Raw genomic sequence first — 20,065 nt, forward strand, 5'->3', positions numbered from 1 at the left:
GATTGCTCTTCTTCTTTGGGAACCTTATACTTTTCTGTTATTAATTTGATACTTTTCTTAACTTCTTTCATTAGCTGTGCATGCATTTATATATTTTCTCTCTCTCTCTGTTGATTGGAAATAAATATACATTCCATGGAGAGTTATTGTTTTAATGAACAAACCTTTCCCCAATCAGCTTCAGATAATTCACCCCTCATGATTAGATATGTTTAGGTTCAAGACTTGATTCCACTATAGCTTTGTCCCTTTGAAACTTACAGCATAGAGAATTCACATCTTCCTAGATTTATTAGGTGATCGCTAAATAATTCTATCTGACTTCATGAAAGCTGAAGTGATTCCTTCGGTTATAATCAGCAGATGAGGTCTTTGAAAATGGTTTACTTGTGATAAAAGAAAGTAGAATTCCCTCTACTTACTGGAGTCATCAGAGAACTGTGGTGAAGGGAAGGAAAGTCAATTGGGACCAATCTGTGATCTATCAAGGAGAAGTAATGTTCTGTCAATAAAATAAAATTATTTTCTTGTTGGTCATTTCTGGCAAGGCCAACAAATAATGCCTATCCTTAACTGAGAGATAAAACTTGGTAATAAGCTCTTTAATTCATTAAGTCCATGCTGACCTTCAACAATCCATTAGGTATTGGCATGTCTCAGCCATTACCAGGAAGTCCAACAGTGAATATTCTTCCAGAAAGCAAGTTCCTGTTTGTTCTTGGATCAGAATCAGATTTATTATCACTGATATATGACATGACATTGTTTTGCAGCAGCAGTACAGTGAAAAGACATAAAATCTATAAAGTGCAGAAATAAATAAACTGTGCAAAAACAGAATAATGAGATGGCATTCATGGATTCATGGACCATACCAAAACATTAGCTGAAGAGACATACTGAGGAAAGTTCTGGTCCTCAGGGTTCTCTGCCCTTCTCAGGTCCCCATCAAGAGCTTTAGAACATAAGGCTTATTAAATCTTTTTAAAAATGTGATTAGCAGAAAAGTACTATTTTTAACACTTCATAAATAGATCTGCATAAAATGGGAATTTTGCAGGAGGAACAAGTGATGAAATTTGATTACCTTTTCCCGTCTATGGAAGTTAAGCAGTAGAACCAAATGCTACAATTTTAAAAATCATTGTTAATATAGATCTTCCATTTTATGGCGTTTAAGTTAAAGGCCAATCATTTACAGACGAACTGTAACTCTCAAAGGATTCCAATGCTATGTACAATAGGCAGACAAAACAAAACCTTCCATCCTCTCAGATTTTGGTAAAATCTCAATTGAAATGACTGTTTGGAAGAATTAACGTGATTCTTGTCTTAATAGAGGATGGCATTGAAAGAAGATATGCAGTGCAAATAGACCAGTTGGGTTTCGGTTGATCTTGTTGACGAACTATTCCCAAGCACAACAAATGTGAGTGTAGCTTGCTCAGATCTTTTAATATTTTCCAATATGTACACAGACAATGATAAGTCTTTGTAATTCTTTGTCAAAGGCTTTTGTGCTTAGTGAAGAGGAAAGACTGATATTTTGTAATTTTAAGAGAGTAACAGGATATGAGATCAATAAGATTACCTCTCATTCTTTTGAATTCTAAAGGCACGGTGTGATTAATTTTTCCTCTTATAACAACCCTGCCATTCATGAGATAAATCCATGGAAATGTTGCTGTACACTCTCGTTCACAAGCATATTCTTTCTTACTTAAAAAGACCATTCCTCTCACAGTATTCCAAGCAGTTTTACTCAATTCCTTGATAACACCCAAATCCCTCTGAACATCAGCACTTATTCCAAAAACACATTGTTTTTCTATTTTTATTACCAGACCACTGAGCACGCCTACAAGGAGCATCTGCCACAAGAAATCAGCATTCAACGCCAAAGACCTCTACCATCCAGACTACGCGCTCTTCTTGCTGTTCCCGTTAGAAAGAGGCAGATTCAATCATCAGGCTCCTGAACCTGCGAGGATAGCTTCACTCAGCTCAACTCTGATCAGATTCCGCATCTTATGGACTCATTTTCAAGGACTCTACCATTCATGTTCTCAATATTATTTATTTACTTACTTTTTTGTATTTTCACAGTTTGTCTTCCTTGGTATGTACTTTGTCATTGATTCTATTGTATTTCTTTGTTCTACTGTGAATGCCTGCAAGAAAATCAATACTAAGGTACTATATGGGGACATTCGGATCATTCGAAAACACGTTTACTTAGAATTTTGAGAATAGGTTGAATCGCAATTTTTCCATTCTATCTCATCTACCATGTCCTCACCCACTCAGTCAGCTATTCTCAACTCCCTGAGACTGTCTGCACTGTCTGCAACTCCACTCAGCCTCCAAATCATACACAAACATGGAGATATTGAATTTGAACCCCCAAGCAAATCATTGCTGTAGATTATGAACAATGGCTGTCCCAAAAATGTTCCTTGCAGCACCTCTACTAATTACAACCTCCCAAACAAAAAAAACATTTAGTTCTGATATCTTTTGCCCATTTTATTATAATGTCCTCAAAGTCATAATCTCTAAAATGGTTAATAGTTTGTGTGACATGTTAATAAATGCCCTCTAAAAGTCTAAAGCACATGTCCAAAGGTTTTCAAATCACAAAGAAGAGAAAATCTGCAGATGCTGGAAATCCGAGCAATACACACAAAATGCTGGAGGAACACAGCAGGCCAGGCAGCATCTATGGCCAAAGTTTTGGCACAAAACGTTCACTGTACTTTTTCCCATAGATGCTGCCTGGCCTGCTGAGTTCCTCCAGCATTTTGTGTGTGTTGTCCAAAGGTCTTTTTCCTCATCTATTCTACTTGCCACTTAAAACTCTGACAGATTTGTCAAACATGATTTTCCTTTCATCAATCCTAGTTGGCCTTTACCAAATTCCGCTGTTATTTTATAGCTCACTGCAACCATTTACTAAATAATGAAATTGCACTTTTTTCCACTCAGTCACTAATCTTAGGCCATCGCATCTTCTCCTCCCATTTCTCCCTAATTTCTTTTTTTAAAATGGCATGGATAAATATGTTACCTTCCAAACTGTTTTAGACTCTGTGGAATTTTGGTACAGGACAATCAAACATCATTTCCAAAACCACCATATTTAAACTTAAGATAAGTCGTCAGGTTCTGGGGATGTATTAGGTTTCAGTCTCCTTTTTTTAAAAAAAACTAAAGGGTAACAAGGTAAAGCTATAAATGACAAAAGGGATTTTGTAACAAATGGCCCAGCCACCCGTATTCATAATAGTTAAGTAATTTGGATCCTACTTCATTTATTTACAAAGTATAGTTCCATTATTATCTAGTAATTTGGTGCTGAGAGAAATGCAATACAACCTATTCAAATGTCCAAAACGTACCAGTGAACTTTTAGTTGGTTATGCTACCATTAATAGGGAAATGCATTGAGATTTATTTTCAGTTCTTTTCAATGCATAAGAATTACCAAAAAGTCTTTTTTTCCTCTTGTACTACATAATAGTAATTTACCTTTTGTTTTGCTTTCAGTCTCCGTAAACCCAACAGCCGTTCTTTCTGACGGTTATTAGCATTTAATAAAATAGTCAAAATGAACATCCCAGACACAGGAACAGGGATTAGAAATATTTGTTAACAAGAGCATTTAAGTTTTATATTTTGATGTGCGCTCTTGATATTTATATATTGAACCTTTCATCTTGTGATTGTAGAGGTCTTATAAGCATTGGGTAGTACAGGTCCTTCTGCCCAAATTCTTTATGCCAACATGATGCCTATCAATGTCAATCCCATTTGCCTGCACTTGGCCTACAGCAGATCCCTCTGCCCCTGTCGTATCAAAGTACCTGTCCAAATGTGTTTTAAATGTTCTATTTCTATCACCTCCTCTGTTCCATATAACCACCAGTCTCTGTGTGAAAAACTTCTCCCTCATATAGGTAATTTCTGACCTCTCACATTAAAGGTCTTGGTGTATTAAAATGAGCAGATCCCCAACTTTATTAACCATTAATGCACTATAACGTGAAGGGCAATTTATTTTATTACCACTTATTTTTACATATTATATTTCTGTAAACAAAATCTGACCATAACTTTAGATATTCTATTGCAACAAATAGCTGTACTTTGGGATGAAAAGCACTTTAGTATTTCATCCCAGAATATTTACATGTTGTTCTGTTTATTTTTTATGTGACGAGATCGTTAAAGTATTTTAAATTTGCCATCTATCATTAGAATATAATAACTATACACCAAATTGTAACAATCATGGAATCTAAGCATTGATACTCAGTTCTTATTTTTAATTGAATGACATCCCCTCCCTCCAGGTTTTCATTATTTTGATGAATAACTCAACTTTCTAAACCTGACTGTGCATGCAATGATACATGAAGTTCATAGAATATATTATCAGTGAATGAGAATTTGCATATTTGTCAAAAACACATAGAAACAAATCAGAAACTATTAGTTCCTACAGTGAGGTACTGTGAACTTTGTAAAATAATTAGTCTCAAGGACACAGATTTTTTTTTAATATAATTAACTAGTTTATCTTTAATGAAAAGGGGTTTCTGTTGGCACAGTTTTACTATTAAATAAATAAAGCATTTAGTCAAAACCATCCATATATACTATACAAAATACTGGAAGATATATTCAATTAAGGATACTGCAAAAACGTGCTTTCAGAATGGAACATTATGAACTGTGTCACACAAGTAGATTTACAACTGAGTGGTACAATATGTACTCAATACAGATTTAAATTTAAATACTGTTCTTATACATGGCTGTCAGAAAACATTATACATTGGGAATGTACACAAATGTGTAAGATATATTAATGATGGAGTCATGATTGCATTAAACTTTGATAACACAGGGTTACTAATAATTAAAACACTAGGACACAAAAAGCCAATATGCTTAGCAGACGTGTGATTTTTCAGTCCAATATATATTCCATAAATACAAAGTATACTTAGAAGGGAAGGACTGCTAAACAAGCAGCACTCTTAACATACCTAACAAGGTTCAACTCTGCCTAAGTCCGAATAAATGAAACAAGTTTTGTGGCTTCTAATTTCTTCATAAATCTGAAAAGAATCTGAAAAAGCATTTATAACGTTTTCTTCAAGATTGATGTTGTAAATAAAACAATACAATCTTAAACATGTTCTTCTATGGTCCATGAGCAATGATACAATTGTTCAAGGCATTTGTCTTTTATGCCTATATGTTTTCACAGATGTGAAATAAAGTCCAATTCACACAGCAATGTACCTCTTGATAACTTTGAAACTTTGGGCGAGACATACACTTCAATATGTGTTCATCGGTATACAATTATTGTCTGAACTGTTGGCAACAAAGCCAGCCCTCCATGTTAAATAATCAATAGAAATATATCACCAACTTCCAGGAGAAAAAGTTTATTACACAACTTAAAAGCAAAGAACTTTGATTATATTAATTAATGCAATAGATTTTACAATTTGCTTCTCATTATAGTTAGATACATGACAATTTTAAATTTTAAATGCAAAACCATGAGTAAGATCAACTGAACTTTCACTGAAATAAAAGACCAAATCTGATTTTTCTCTTACATTTCCTGTCTGGTAACAACCAAAGCTTATTACTATCCTATTCCTAGACTAAAAATTATCATTTGAAATGACACATTTATTGCTGAGTGAATAGGGCTGGACACTTAATCATTAGCAGCAGCATGTAGTGATTTAGAATTTCTTTGTAGTAGAGCTCAAAGCACCAACCATAGAATAACCAGGATATCTTTTTTGCTCCAGACCTCCTTCCATTTGTGCAACAGACTCATCACATCCGACTCCTGACAGAATCCAGCATGTCACCACAGTGGGTAAGATATCTTCCCCTGATCAACTCCAATGCTATTTCAATAACTTTCAGAGACACAACTTCAAAACTCGTAATGGATACACTATATTATGTCCCGGCCTTCACAAAGAAGTCTACCATCACTGACAGACAAGTGTTTCCAAAAAATATATATTCAAACCACAGTTTTAAGAGAAAATGCACCTGAGATAGAGTATATACTTGCAACTTCTCTGAAATGTATAAAGGGTGTCCGACCTTCTGTGTAACTCAGTCACATCATACAGGGTTTACCACTATAGTTATCTAAAGCTTTTCTATTTGATGGCAGCAGACTGACAGAGTTTGTGAACGATATTGGAATTTACTGCATATGTACGCACCTCTTACACTTCGCACGTTGCGCAAAGTCAAACACATAAATTACACCACGCAGAATTTGATGGTAAACCTCTGATCTGCACCAAAGTAAACACACTGGCAGAGGAAGTTTGGAAATTACATCCACAGTACTGGCTATTCAATTCACTCAATGCAAATATACAGATAAAATAAAGTTAATCTGGGAGATACACCTTTGTTTTGGGTATTCCAAAAGCTCAGCTGAAAAACATTCAATCAATAATATTTCAGAAATCACTGAATGTAAGCAACTAGATAAACTAAGAAAAGTTGCATCAATAATGGAACCAATTTCTCAGAACACCTAACAGTGCTCTCCTTCTTCAGGCTTCCTCTCAAAAGGCTGCAACAACAAATTTGAGCCAAGAAAGAAACATTTACAGTATAGACCTATATTAACTGAAGAGTTGGCAAGTGTGGTTAATGTGAATCTTAATACAGAAAATATATCACAGAAAGTCTGGACAACATGAAAAAGTTACATGTATTCAGAACATTAAAACCCCTCATGACTCAATTAATAGGTTAAAGAAAATAAAATCTGAATTAAAACTAGAGGTAGCCAGCTGTTCAGAAGTCTTTTAGTTTCACTTCATGTCATTAGCTTTCACTGCTCATTTTATAATTAACATTAACAATACTGTATAGATCAGTGGTCACAAACTCCAGTCATAAAACTCCTCTTCAAATTGGATGCTATGGTTTTAAGTTCCTGTCGAATACCGTGCTGTGCTCTGCTCATGTCTGGTAGAAATGATGGTAGTGGTGATGATGTTCATGATGGTGATGGTGTTCATGTCTCTGAACAAATCGACCAACGTGCCCTTCATACAGCAGGAACGATGGCAAATCCCTCACGTGTTCCTGTTCTATCACTCTAGAAGAAGACTGGAAGGCCTTATACACTTGGTGGCTATCTTTAGACCTCTGCTTGTGTTTTTTATGGCTGTATTGATGCTGCTGACTGAGTTGCATGGGCAGACATGGAATATTTGTGCCTGTCGCCACAGGGGTAGAGGTCATTGGCATATAAGGGCTCTGCAGGGTCTTGTTCTTTCCAACCTTCCCAGCTGCTCCTGAGACCACCATATCTTTGCCCAGAGTTTTGGGAGATTTAACTAAGTGCTTGCCGATGTCCTGATTGCGTAGTCTTTGCTGTAATTCCATCATCCTGTTGTACGAAGAATGGCTAAGATGACTGTATCCTGGATCAATGGTTTGAGACCTCCTATGGTGACTGTACATGACTTCAGGTTCATGGGAGCGAGATCTGGTTTGATGAGAAATCTTCACAGGATTTTCTTTTCTAGAAGCCACAGGAGGTGACCCTGTGAGATAAACATTTGCATTAGTTTGTATCTCAAGTAGAGTTGCTATATCACTGGTATTGAACTTGAATCAACTTCGAAATGTTTTTTTTCCCCTCTCTCTGTTTTGTCTATGTGTTCTGTTTTCAGTGTTTTTTAATCTGGTTTACTCCAAACCCTCTAATGAGCATTTCTCTGAAATTCTTTTCATGGAGGTGTTCTTTGTAATTCCCAGTGCTGACAATACAGGGCATGCAATTCACAGAATATATTATTTTGTCTGATACATCCCAGCAAAATATCCAAACTGCAACAGACATTTGCTTCCATATCCGATTTCTAAATATTCGATGTCACTAACCAACTTGCCTTCTTGTATAAATGTTACTATTCACGTTCCCTTTAAAAAAGAGGTCACATAAATTAGGGAGGTTCCAGGTTTAACACTGAGACTTAGTGGTGAAAGAGAGAGAAAATGCAGGGGGAGAAAGAGTAAAATGGAGACCTGACTGAAGGTGGCGAGATAACATGGGCTGCAGATTTTCCAGGACTCTCTCTGCATTCACAGCTGTCCTACACAGTTTATTTCAGGCCAGTCTGACCCCCTTGCACCAAAAAAGCAGCGGAGTTGGAAATGGATGCTCATTTAGTGACAGAAACCAGCCACAGAAAGATTAATGACTTTGACTGAAATGGAATAGACATTTACCTAATCAACAACAGCTGATGAATTCTATTAGCTGACATTAAAACCTACTCTTTCAAAGAATGCATGTAACTTCGCCACCATGCAGATGACGTAATGAAGTCTTCACCCCCAATGGCCTACCCTGAAGAAAATCCCAAATATTATTCTCTATTTAATTATCATATATTAACCCTAATTTTTCATGTCGAACTAACTTCTATCATCAAGGCTGCAGAGTTTAGGCAATATATAAATACAGTGAATTCCAGTTAATTAGGTCATTGGATAATCAGGGAAGCTGCTTATTTGGGACAACTTTTAAAGAACATAAACTAATTGAGAAAATAGCCAGATTCCCTTAGATTATTTGGGATACCATGCTGCTTTATTGGGGTGAGACTATTGCCATACAGTTTCTAACTAGTGTCAGTCCCGGGCACAGGTGTCACTGTTAGAATCTACACTGTTCTCAGAATGAGTAGTTTTTATGTAGCGTTAGTTGCATGTGTTTGTGTTCAAAACGTAGTGATTTTTGTCACTGATAGTTGGCAAGAAATAAACAGTAACACAATTCAGAACAGTTTTGCTCACTGCGGTTTCAAGCATCGAGGCTTAGAGATGCCGAAAACAGTTGGGAATGAAAACTGAGATGATTTCATGACTTCAACAAGTTAGAAACTATGAAGAATTTGAAGGCATCAACAATCACTTTGAATGTTGCAATGAAAATGAAGATTTAGAGGATGCAATCATCAAAAGCACTGTATGAAGATAGTCCAGTATCTACAGTAGGTCTGCACTGACTTTGTTTATTTACAGTCAATCAAAAAGTACATAACAGGATACACTGGAGGAATTCCTCCAATGATAACAATAAGGAACTATAATTTGTTCCGTATTTCATTTAAATCCATAATTTGTTACTCAGTTAAACAGCAGTTTGCCTTTTTATACCTTTTTAACCATTTCCATAAAACTTCTACTAATTGGGGCAGTTGCTTATTTGGGCCAAAATGTACTGGTCCCAATTAACCATACTCTATTGAGTATAAAAATTGTAGGAGAGCAAATAAAGAGTGACAACACTACAACATGCAAAAGTAATTCAAGGGCTAGACTGTCCCAACATACCTGGTCCAAACTTTGAGGTGTAGTTTTCTATCCCTGCCAAGTCGAGATAGTGGTTTCTCCTTTCCGTGTTTTCATCAACACAGTGTTGATGGCAGCTATCCTGCTGAGGATGCTGGTCACTATTGTGACGTCTGAGAAAAAGAGGTTACTTATGGTTAATACAATCCTTTGCAACCAATCAAAATGCAGTATTAGGTAAGTTCTACTTCAAACTCCAACATATCCAGTTAATCTTAGGCTCCCAGTAAACTGTGAAGAAGTAATGCTCTTTAAAACTATATAATGCTCCAGAATAATCTACCTAGAAACCTTAATGACAATACAATCATTCCAGGCCACACCAGGAGTCTCTCTAGTTGTTGTATCTTCCAGGACCTCAGTGAACAAGAGCTGCATTCCCCATGACTGGAGAGGTGTTACCCAAGATCCAAAGGAGCAAGTTCTTCCAGTGGCCACCCATTTTAATTCCACTTCCCACTCCCATTTCAATATGTCCATGCATGGCCTCCTCCACTGTCGTGATGAGGCCACACTTAGGTTGGAGGAACTACAACTTATATTCCGTTTGGGCAGCCTCTAATCTGATGGCATAAACATTGATTTCTCAAACTTTCAGTGGCTCCCCCAACCCCCCTTCACCATTTCCCATCCCCTTCTCCCTCTCTCACCTATCTCCTTGCCCGTTCATCAGCTCCCTCTAGTGCTCCTCCCCTCCATCCCTTTTCTTTCTTTCAGGGCCTTCTGTCCTTTTTACCAATCAACTTCTCAGCTCTTTACTTCACTGACCCACCCCCTCCAGGGTTCACCTATCACCTTGTGCTTCTCTCTCCCCTCCCCCCCCCCACCTTTTAAATCTACTTCCCAGCTTTTTTTCTCCAGTCCTGCCAAAGGGTTTTGGCCCGAAATATCGACTGTACTCTTTTCCATAGATGCTGCCTGCCATGCTGAGTTCCTCCTGCATTTTGTTGGGTCTTACCCAAGACTGACGCTGTCAGCAGTGAGAGAGATGGCAATGATAGACACCCTGAGGGTAAAAGGTCAAGTCTTGGTTGCACTCGGATAGAATAAGCAAAGTAGTAGGCCAGGGATACTGGTCAAAGGTCAGGATTGGAGTCTGGGGTGTGGGTCACTGACCTGAACCGGGTCCCCAGTGAGATTAGCAGTGGGTGAGCGGATGATGATCAGGTAAGATTTTGGGGAGATAGATAAGAGTGCAGCAAGCGTGGAGACTGGAGAGAGAGTACAAATTATTAGCTTAATGGAGGGCGGTGGTAGGGTGAGAAGAATCTTTTCAGCATAAAAGAAAATGACTGGATAACTCAGCCAGCTGTGTAGGGAGTGTTGGGACACTGGTAAAGGGAATGATGGATATAATGAAGGTGGGTATAAAGATTCGAAGATAAAAGTTTGGAAATTGCCAGAGTGGAGACCCATTCCTACACTGTGCTTATGTACACCTAATCATGCTGGCTCTGCCCAGCTACAGTTCTTCCAAGAACAACATGTGCAATCTTCTCCTTCATTATTCCACAAGGAGCACTGTGTATGGAACAACATTAAATGTATTTTATAAACTGGAAATCAAGATATGTATATTGATTCCAGGAATGAAAGGGTTAACATATGAGGAACGTTTGATGGCTGTGGGTCTGTACTCGCTGGAATTCAGAGGATGAGGGGGGATCTCACTGAAACCTTTCAAATGTTGAAAGGCCTAGACAGAGCAGATGTGGAAAGGATGTTTCCCATGGTGGGTGAGTCTAGGACAAGAGGGCACATCCTCAAGAAAGAGGGGCACCTTTCAAAACAGAGATGCGGATGAACTTTTTCAGCCAAAGGGTGGTGAATTTGTGGAACTTGTTGCCACCTGCAGCTGTGGAGGCCAGGTCATTGTGTGTATTTAAGGCAGAAATTGATAGGTTCTTAATTGTACAAGACATCAAAGGTTATGAGGAGAAGGCCGGGAACTGCAGTTGAGGAGGGGAGATAAAAAAGGATCAACCATGATTTAATGGAGGAGCAGACTCGATGGGCCAGATGGTCTAATTCTGCTCCTATGTCTTATGGTAAACACTACCCTTACTAGGAAGTAGCCGGTTACATTTCTAAAGTAATGCAGAGAGTCCAGGATCACTCCACAATGGGAGCCTTTGCAATTATGCACCTTTACATGATCTAATTTGTAATGCTTAGATGACTTAGAGTAAGATATAGAAAAGGGATCACTGAATCCTTTAATAGTTTTAAGGACAGGAAACTAAAAACAAAATTCAGTCACTTAAACACACAGGAAGAACCTAATTGGCACTAGTTTGTTTTTTTAAAGGTTCAGAACATTGGTTTACCTGAGAGGTGTGCGAGGTTTCTTCTCTGTATTCTTTGATTCCTCCACACATTTATTATCAGCTTTTTGCCATGGGCTGCTAACATCTGAGAAGGGGGGAAAACTGAGGTCATTACATTTTTTTGGTGGGGGGATGGAGTTCTGAGTTGTACAGATTCTCACAAGCAACATAATTCAAAATTAAAATTGTAAATACTGATGTTAAAATGGAACGGAGGCTCAGAGGCATGCCATAAATTTGCCCCAGTTATTTATCTACTCTGAATATTGCAATATGCCATGTAAGATCAATAAATATCATGTATAAAAATATTCCGAACTAACTCAGTTATGCCTTCAAAGGAATTTGATTTGCACAAAATGACCTCCTGTTCAAAGTCATTGCTGTTATTCATTATGTGCATTTAAATGGCTTTCCTTATGATAGATTCCAACGCATTTCCTACCAGGTTGATAGGCCTATAAATCTAGAGGTCAGGTTTCTTGCTTTTATTCCAAGAAATAGAACATAAGTGATTTTCCAATCTTAATGAGCTTCAAAAAGAAAAATCAGGCACAATTCCCTGAACTTCTCCTCTCGTTTCCTTGTGCTGTTGAATGCATTCCCTCTGTGCCTGTGCATACCAAATCATCAAGGGTTTACTATGTCCACAATCTTTAAGTTTCTCTGCAAATGAAATACATTAGCCCTACTTCCAATTACTGGAAAGGGAATACCGTTAATGCCTGAAAAGAATAACACAAATCTCCTTTTCAGCACTTTTCCCTTATTTTGAGCATGATGCTGTTCTTCATTAGTACAGTATAGTATTGTGCCTGCTGCAGACAGACATAGTAAGAAACCTCCCTTATATTCCATCAGTATCCCTTGAAATTTCATAGCCAGTTTATTTAATTGTATATGTTCCAATCTCCTGCTTTGATTGATCAAATAAATCTCTTCTTTAAACATCAATGCGGGAAATTCAAAGCAACAAACATTTAGGTTCATTCCACTCAACCAATGCACAGCCCTCCCGAGCAACCAACACACACACACACCCTGTATGTTGCACCTCACTGTATGTTAGACTCACTGCATTTATCTTCTTCTGTCCGTCAAATGACTGCATTTCTAACTCTGATGGCTAGAAGATCTATATTGTTGAAGTGCAGAAACCTTAATCGTCATAAAGTTCTGACTACTAATTAAAGTTATTTTATTTTAGTTTACCAAAAAGATAGATCTTTATACCTATTATAATTTATAATTAATGAATATCAAAACATTTCAGGTGTTGGAAATTTGAAATAAACCAGAAATGATTAGAAACACCCAGTAAGTATCTACAACCTGACATTTTAATTCTGAGTCAGGGAGATAATAGTACAGCACAGAAACAGGCCCTTAGGCCCAACTCATCCATACTAACCGAGGTGCTGTTCTAAACTAGTTTTATTTGCCGACATTTGGCCTGTATCCCTTTAAACCCTTCCAATCTATGCACCTGTCCAAATGGCTTTTAAACGTTGTTATTGTATCTACCCCAACCACTTCCTCTGGCAGCGTATTTCATCTAAATACCACCCAATGTGTAAAGAAGTTGCTCCAAAGTTCCCTCTTAATTCCTTCCCCTTTCATCTTAAGCCCATAATCTCTTGTTGTTGATTCCTCACTTGTTCGGAAAAAGTGTGCACATTTGCCCCCTCCATCTCCCTCGTGATTTTGTATAATTCTCGTCACTCTTTTCACAGATGCTGCCTGACGTTTCAAATGCTTTCAGCATTTCTGTGATTGCATCGCTTACAAATATCCTGCCTGGTATAAAAGTCTTTCACTTACCGGCCTGGCATGCTTGATTGCCTTTCTTCTTCCGGTTTGCATCAGGCGTCACAGTCAGCTTCACCCGTAGTGTTTTACTGCTACTTGCAGAGTGGTTCACAGACGCATCTACTACTTCATAGATTGTATGCAGAAGACTAGTGATATCCTGAAAAAGTATTAAGCAAAAACACTTTAGTATTCTTAGCAATAAGGTCGCCCAAATTACAGTATAGTAAACAATAAATTTCCAGATATTTTCTTATGCACAATAGCTTGCGTGGCTTTAAAATATATTTAAGTATTTGTTAAAACTGTTACAAGGAGGAAAAAAATGGATGATTTCATGTGTCATAGCTCAATATTTGGGATGCTATGAATGCAAATATTGTGAAACCTGACAATATAGTATGATTGGATGAAATCAATCTCCTTATTTTACATAACAGTATTCTAACTCACTTTCAAATTGGCCGTTTGGAAGGAGGTTGTCAATTAAAGAAGAATCTTTTATGAGCAAGATCGCACCATGCTCACATCCTGTGCAACTCATTTCAAGGTCACAAACTGCTTCATTAAAAGCACATGCAAGCAGATATTATTACCAATAACATTTCATTAAAGTTGCAGTGCAAAATAGAATCCATTGCTGGGAAGCTGCTCTGTTTGGGCTATTAATATACCAACAATGTAAATGCATCCCACTGTAATGGATGATAGACGATAGCAGACAATCAAAAAGCACACAAAATTGTCTGGTTGACAAATGTTGCAAAATCAGAAGCCAGTTCGAAGAACAATCAAGAAAGTCATTCAAAAGCAATTTTAACATTGCTACATAGGAACTACCAAATAAATTCCTCTAGGATCAGAATTCTCTGTCATGTACTGGCAGTGACTAACCCCATTCACTGTGCAACAGTAATTTGTGTGCAATATGTGAGGCTGCTTTCAACTGTGGAACCATAAACAATGAGGAAAGCTGGTGAAGGATGGGGAAAGCACAAAAGGAAAGCTGGACTAAAAACAAGAAGATAGGGAGTACAAGACTTTAGAAATTCTGGGGCAAAGATTTGATTAGGTGTAACAAATAGATTTTGGAAACATCACAGTATCATTTCCTTATGGTATGTTTTAAGATTTGAGATTGCAGGTCTTTCAGTTCCGGAGCCAATTTTATCTTCAAAAAAACCAAAATTTCCATTTAGCAATCTGTGATATGAGCCTCTGTCCTCAAGCAGAAATCAAGATCTGCAGCTAAATATTTATTGCATTGATTAATCGTGAAAATGTTGGCAGCACCAGATCTGCCACAGAATGCTTGCTGCGAGCAGGGAATGTGGCCTCTTGAACAACTCCTATCACGAGTGCTATTCATTCCCATATCTGTTTTCAAATATGGTGGATTCCAGTTAATTGGGATACATCAGGACCAGTACATCTTAGCCCAATGAAGCAACTGCCCCAATTAGCTGAAGTTTCATGGAAACAGTTTTAAAAAAAGTACTAAGTAGACAAACTACCATTTAACTGTGACAAATTATGTATTTTAATGAACTACAGACCAAATTAGAACACTACCAATACTATAATACTGTAAAACCGTACTAGTTCCTAATAAATATCGATAGAGAAATTGATCCTGTATATGCTCCCATGTTCTTTTGATTGACTGTATATGAACAAAATCTGCAGAGGCATCTAGTGCAAATAATGGACTGCCTTCACACAATGCTTTTGATGACTGCATCCTCCAAATCTTCATTTTCATTATAAAATTCAAGATGACTGTCGATAGCTTCAAATTCCTTGCATTTCCTAACATGTTAGAGTAGTGAAATTGTTTCAAGTTCTGGCATGTCAGCAGTTCTGGAATACTTTACAGCTTATTTCTTGACAAAATCACCGTGTTTTGAACACAACCACACAGCTGACACTACTTAAAAACTGTTGACTCCGGGTACAGTGTTAGTGTCTAACAGCTATGCAAGTGCAGGCAACTGAAGCTAGTTGGAAACTGGCAACAGTCTCCTGTCGCAATTAAGTGGCAGTGACCAAAAATAATGAAGAGAAGCCCAACTGTTTTCTTGATTAGTTTTTGTTCTCTATTTATCCCAAATAAGCTGCTGTCCTGATTAACCAATGACCCAATTAACCAGAATCCACTGCACCTGCAATTAGATTTAAGTACTGCAAATATTTCACAGGCCCTGAAAAGCGAATATAAAATTGGAATGGAGTATATTTTTTAATGCAAGTAGCACCATAACCAAACTAGTGGAATAATTCTTTGATCCCCCTACGATAATCTATATAATCCAAAAACACAAGAAAGAAATTTTTTCATATTTCTTATCCATAAGAGCATTCTACAAATGAGATAGGGTCAAGTCTTTCCTAGCTGAAACAATTTAACACATAGTCAACACAATATCAACTCTTGATTTATTAATGTAATAGAAATACAAACAAGACTTCCACTGTGTTTAAGTACATTCTTCATTTACAACCTTTTTATTTATACTACAAATTTCACTGCCATCCCATACAAATCACCAGACAATTCCAGCCAACAAAAAGTTTTAAATCGCTTTAAGTGTTCTGCAATTTTTTTCATCAAATTTATATAGTTTGTAATTTGAATTTCCATTTATTTTAACTGAGATCCCTGTGAAGATAATTAATAACTCTCAGCTGACCAAAAACCAATCAGCTGGGCCTTTGAATGAAACACGATAATAGTGAGATTACTTTGCAATTTTCAATCCATAATCTTTGCTAATTTATTTTCTAATAAACACAAATAATGATAAAAATAGCTTTTATTGGGAGCTGACAAAGGTTAGCGTTACTAATAATTTACAAATAACCTGCTTTGATACTAATTCCTAGTGTTGACGCGTGGCCTAGTGGATAAGGCATCGGTTGAGTGATCTGAAGGTCACTAGTTCGAGCCTCAGCTGAGGCAACATGTTTGTATCCTTGAGCAAGGCACTTAACAACACATTGCTCTGCGATGACACCGGTGTCAAGCTGCTTGGGTCCTAGTGCCCTTCCCTGGGACAACATCGGTGGTGTGGAGAGGGGAAGGCTTGCAGCTTGGGCAACTGCTGGTCTCCCATACAACCCTGCCCAGGCCTGCACCCTGGATACCTTCCAAGACGCAAATCCGTGGTCTCACGAGACTGACGGATGCCTATACATTCTAATTCCTAATTCCTCTTCCAGTAGATACATTTTGACAGCTTCATTCTTCTAACATCTGTTTAGTGGGCCATTGTGTTATGGGCAGGAAATGGAAATTCATTCTTATGGAATTCACAAATCACTACCAAAAGATCCACTCTTATTGAACTTATGTTGTAAAAAAACTGAACACAAAATGCCAAATAAAATATTTTGCCAATATTTGTCAAAGAATCACATTTATAGAAAATTGCAATACACTCATTCATTATAAGGTCACAAATCTCCAATTATATGAGGGCATAATGTATTTGTTAAAAGAAAAACTGTAATTTAAATAAATCTTATGGATCAAATGCAACTGTAAGTGAATTGCTTAACCATAAATGGGAATGTGATGACAAATCTTAATTCTTCATACACCGTGATGTCTAGATGGATGCCTTACTGAAATAATTTCTATCAGTACAAAAGCAGAGCAAAAAAAGTTATATAGGTCTGTTTTCATGACACCTTTTAAATAAAATTTACTTTTACATATTATAGCAAATTTGAATCACAAACAGTAATTCTGCATGTAACTCACAAATAGGTTTAAACAAGTTTAAGATCCTATTACACAAATTTGTTCAGAAATAATAAAACATTATCAGTAAGTTTTTAGTAGCTCAATAGAAAATAATGGATATTAATAAGATCTTACTTATAAGATGATAGGACAAAGGGGCAGAATTAGGCCATTTGGCCAATCAAGTCTGCTCTGCCATTCAGTCATTTCTGATTAATTACATGGAAGATATTATTCTTCTATCCTAGTTGTTTAAATATTAATGAATTAATTTTGCCATCTCCTATGTAGAGCTCATGGTTCCAGTCCGAGTTGGGCATGCTAAGAGCTACAGCATCTCTATAGGGTCAAAGGAAAGCTACTACGGGCTCCCTCTGCTTCCAGCAGGTGGTCTCACATATTTAAGAGAAGCTGCGCTAAAAGAACCAAGTAAAACAAAATCTGCATATCCAGGGTCTTCCTCTTCCAGAGAGAAGTACCTACATACAACATAGATTGATAGTGATTGACTGTCCTGTCTCTTTAGATTTGGCTCAGGTCATTATAATACAGTGGCCTCAATAACTACAGTGAAATATGAAATCTTTTATTATTTTACATAGTTAATCTATTTCCAAGCATTATAAATCTATGATCATCTGGGATATTTTTTACTGGGCTTTTATGACCTGTAAAAGGTAAGTCTCCCAAGTCTTCACCTGTCCCAGTACAGGATGCGGTACTTTTTTACAGCATCCTGAGGGAATGTTCTTGTGGAAAGGCTGAGCAGCTGGGAAGGGTCTGGGAGGGAGAAATGGGAGTAGAAATTACAGCTGAAACATGGGAAGACACCTGTGCTAATGCAAAGAAAATTTCAGTTTGTAATAGAACTAGAGCATTGCAACTCAAAATTCTGCATAGAGCCCATCTGACTCCAGATCGTCTCTCGAAACTTAAGACGTGGTTTCTCCAATGTGTTCTAAGTGTAAATACTGGAAATTCACCCACTGTTTTTGGACTTGTCCTAAACTTCAAGCATACTGGAGTGATATTTTGGATGAAATAGAAAAGATTCTGAAGATGGAGCTTGAACTGGACCCAGTGCCTTTTCTCTTAGGCCTACCCAGCAGTCGTATTATTAATGCACATCAGAAGAAACTTTTTAGCATCCAGACTTTTTGTGCAAGGAAGAACATTTTACTTTGATGGATATCCAATAAGGCCTCTGGACTTTTTGGTTGGCATAAATTAATCATGGAATACATTCCTTTGGACTTTTTAACATGTATGGTACACTCAAAAACTAATAGATTTTATAAAACATGGCAACCTTTTCTGCAATATGTAGATGTAAACCTGTCCAATATGGACTTTTGTATAGGATGTTGTGGGATGTCTATATTTTGATGGAAGTGTTCTGATAGCTGTGAGGGGAAGAAATGTAAATGTATCTGGAAATTGAAAGTTTTGTTATGCTGAACAAGATATATATATATAGATATATAAAACAAAGGTAAGCTTGGTGGTATTTCTGCTTCATTTCACTGGAAATATTGTTATGGTGATAATTACTTTTAACCTAAATATCAACACATGCAGTTCTAACAGAACTTTTCAAGTGAAATAAATATGTGTAAACATAGGTAAACATAAGTTTTCCTCCCTCATGAAGCAACATGATTTAGCTGCAATAGCACAAAAGGAGGAAAATGTGGATTTTCAAAATTAATTCCCCAAATAGTGCACAGAAATTTAAAATTCAGTATCTATTAGGAACTGTATATTAGTATACACTTAGCAGTCATATAAACCTCTAGATTATCAAGAAATTACCAAGCTGTAGATGAATAAATCATTCTCCAATGTTCATAAATGTTAAACAAAGGAGGATATCTACTAAGTACTGTCTGAACCAAATCCTCCTGTGAACATCAGCAGACTCTGTGCACAGAATTCGCAATGATCTGTTACAGCTATAAACCAATAACTACCTATCCCGAACAAGACAAGTCTCTGTGTGAGTACTTAGTAATTCAAACAACCATTCATTGCAATGATCTGCTCATGATGCATTTCATAACTGTCAAAAGTTTCAATCATATTGAAGTATGCTACTTTACAATTTGTATTCAATTGAAACAGACATGTCTTAAGACAGATAATTATTTAACTATATCTTTTTGAGAACGTAACAAAATATAAAGCCAATGTATCATTTGGTTAGATTACCTCACGGGTGACTTTCCCATTGTTATCAAAGTCATACAGAGTGAATGTCCACTCTTGCCTGTTGTCATCTTCTACGGATACATCACATTCCAACTCCTGTAAAATTCAATGCAAGGGCTACTTGAAACTTTCTCTCAGCAAAACGTCTTGACACATTCTGCACTACAATAGTCACCAAATTGCACTTGGTGATATTATCCTACAATTCATTTGAATCAATGCCAAATAGATAACTTTAAAGTTGATATAATCTCATACAAATAAATCACAATAATATCAAAAATAATTATTCACATTCACCAATGCATGCATTGATTCCTGATTACTGCATATCTATGAAATGAAAGGTATATGGTTAATTCCATTTAAAAATTTGTATCACATACTCAGCAATTTTATATAAGTAATGCAAATATCAAAATGAAATGTGTTATTTCATACAGTGTGCTAAATTGCTAGAAATTCACATGTAATATGGTGGTGTTTTCATATTCAAATAGTGATTCGATTTCCAAAAGTGACTAAAGTGGAATGAAATTTGACA

At 36.8% G+C, this 20,065-nt stretch overlaps 1 protein-coding gene across 2 annotated transcripts in view; it reads right to left on the bottom strand.

The window, feature by feature from the left end:
* Positions 1-4,561: 4,561 nt before the first annotated feature.
* The window catches only part of nkd1 (NKD inhibitor of WNT signaling pathway 1), a 94,760-nt gene continuing 79,256 nt past the window's right edge, over positions 4,562-20,065 (bottom strand). For both annotated transcript variants that reach the window (XM_059992876.1, XM_059992875.1), the window contains exons 6-10: positions 19,522-19,617; positions 13,581-13,728; positions 11,760-11,844; positions 9,415-9,545; positions 4,562-7,616 (exon numbers count right to left, since the gene is read on the bottom strand). In XM_059992876.1, the coding sequence (XP_059848859.1) occupies positions 7,027-7,616; positions 9,415-9,545; positions 11,760-11,844; positions 13,581-13,728; positions 19,522-19,617 (1,050 nt within the window). In that variant the 3' untranslated portion in view covers positions 4,562-7,026. The remainder of the gene's footprint in view (positions 7,617-9,414; positions 9,546-11,759; positions 11,845-13,580; positions 13,729-19,521; positions 19,618-20,065) is intronic.

This window comes from Hypanus sabinus, chromosome 17 (genome assembly GCF_030144855.1).
Source record: "Hypanus sabinus isolate sHypSab1 chromosome 17, sHypSab1.hap1, whole genome shotgun sequence".
Taxonomy (NCBI): domain Eukaryota; kingdom Metazoa; phylum Chordata; class Chondrichthyes; order Myliobatiformes; family Dasyatidae; genus Hypanus; species Hypanus sabinus.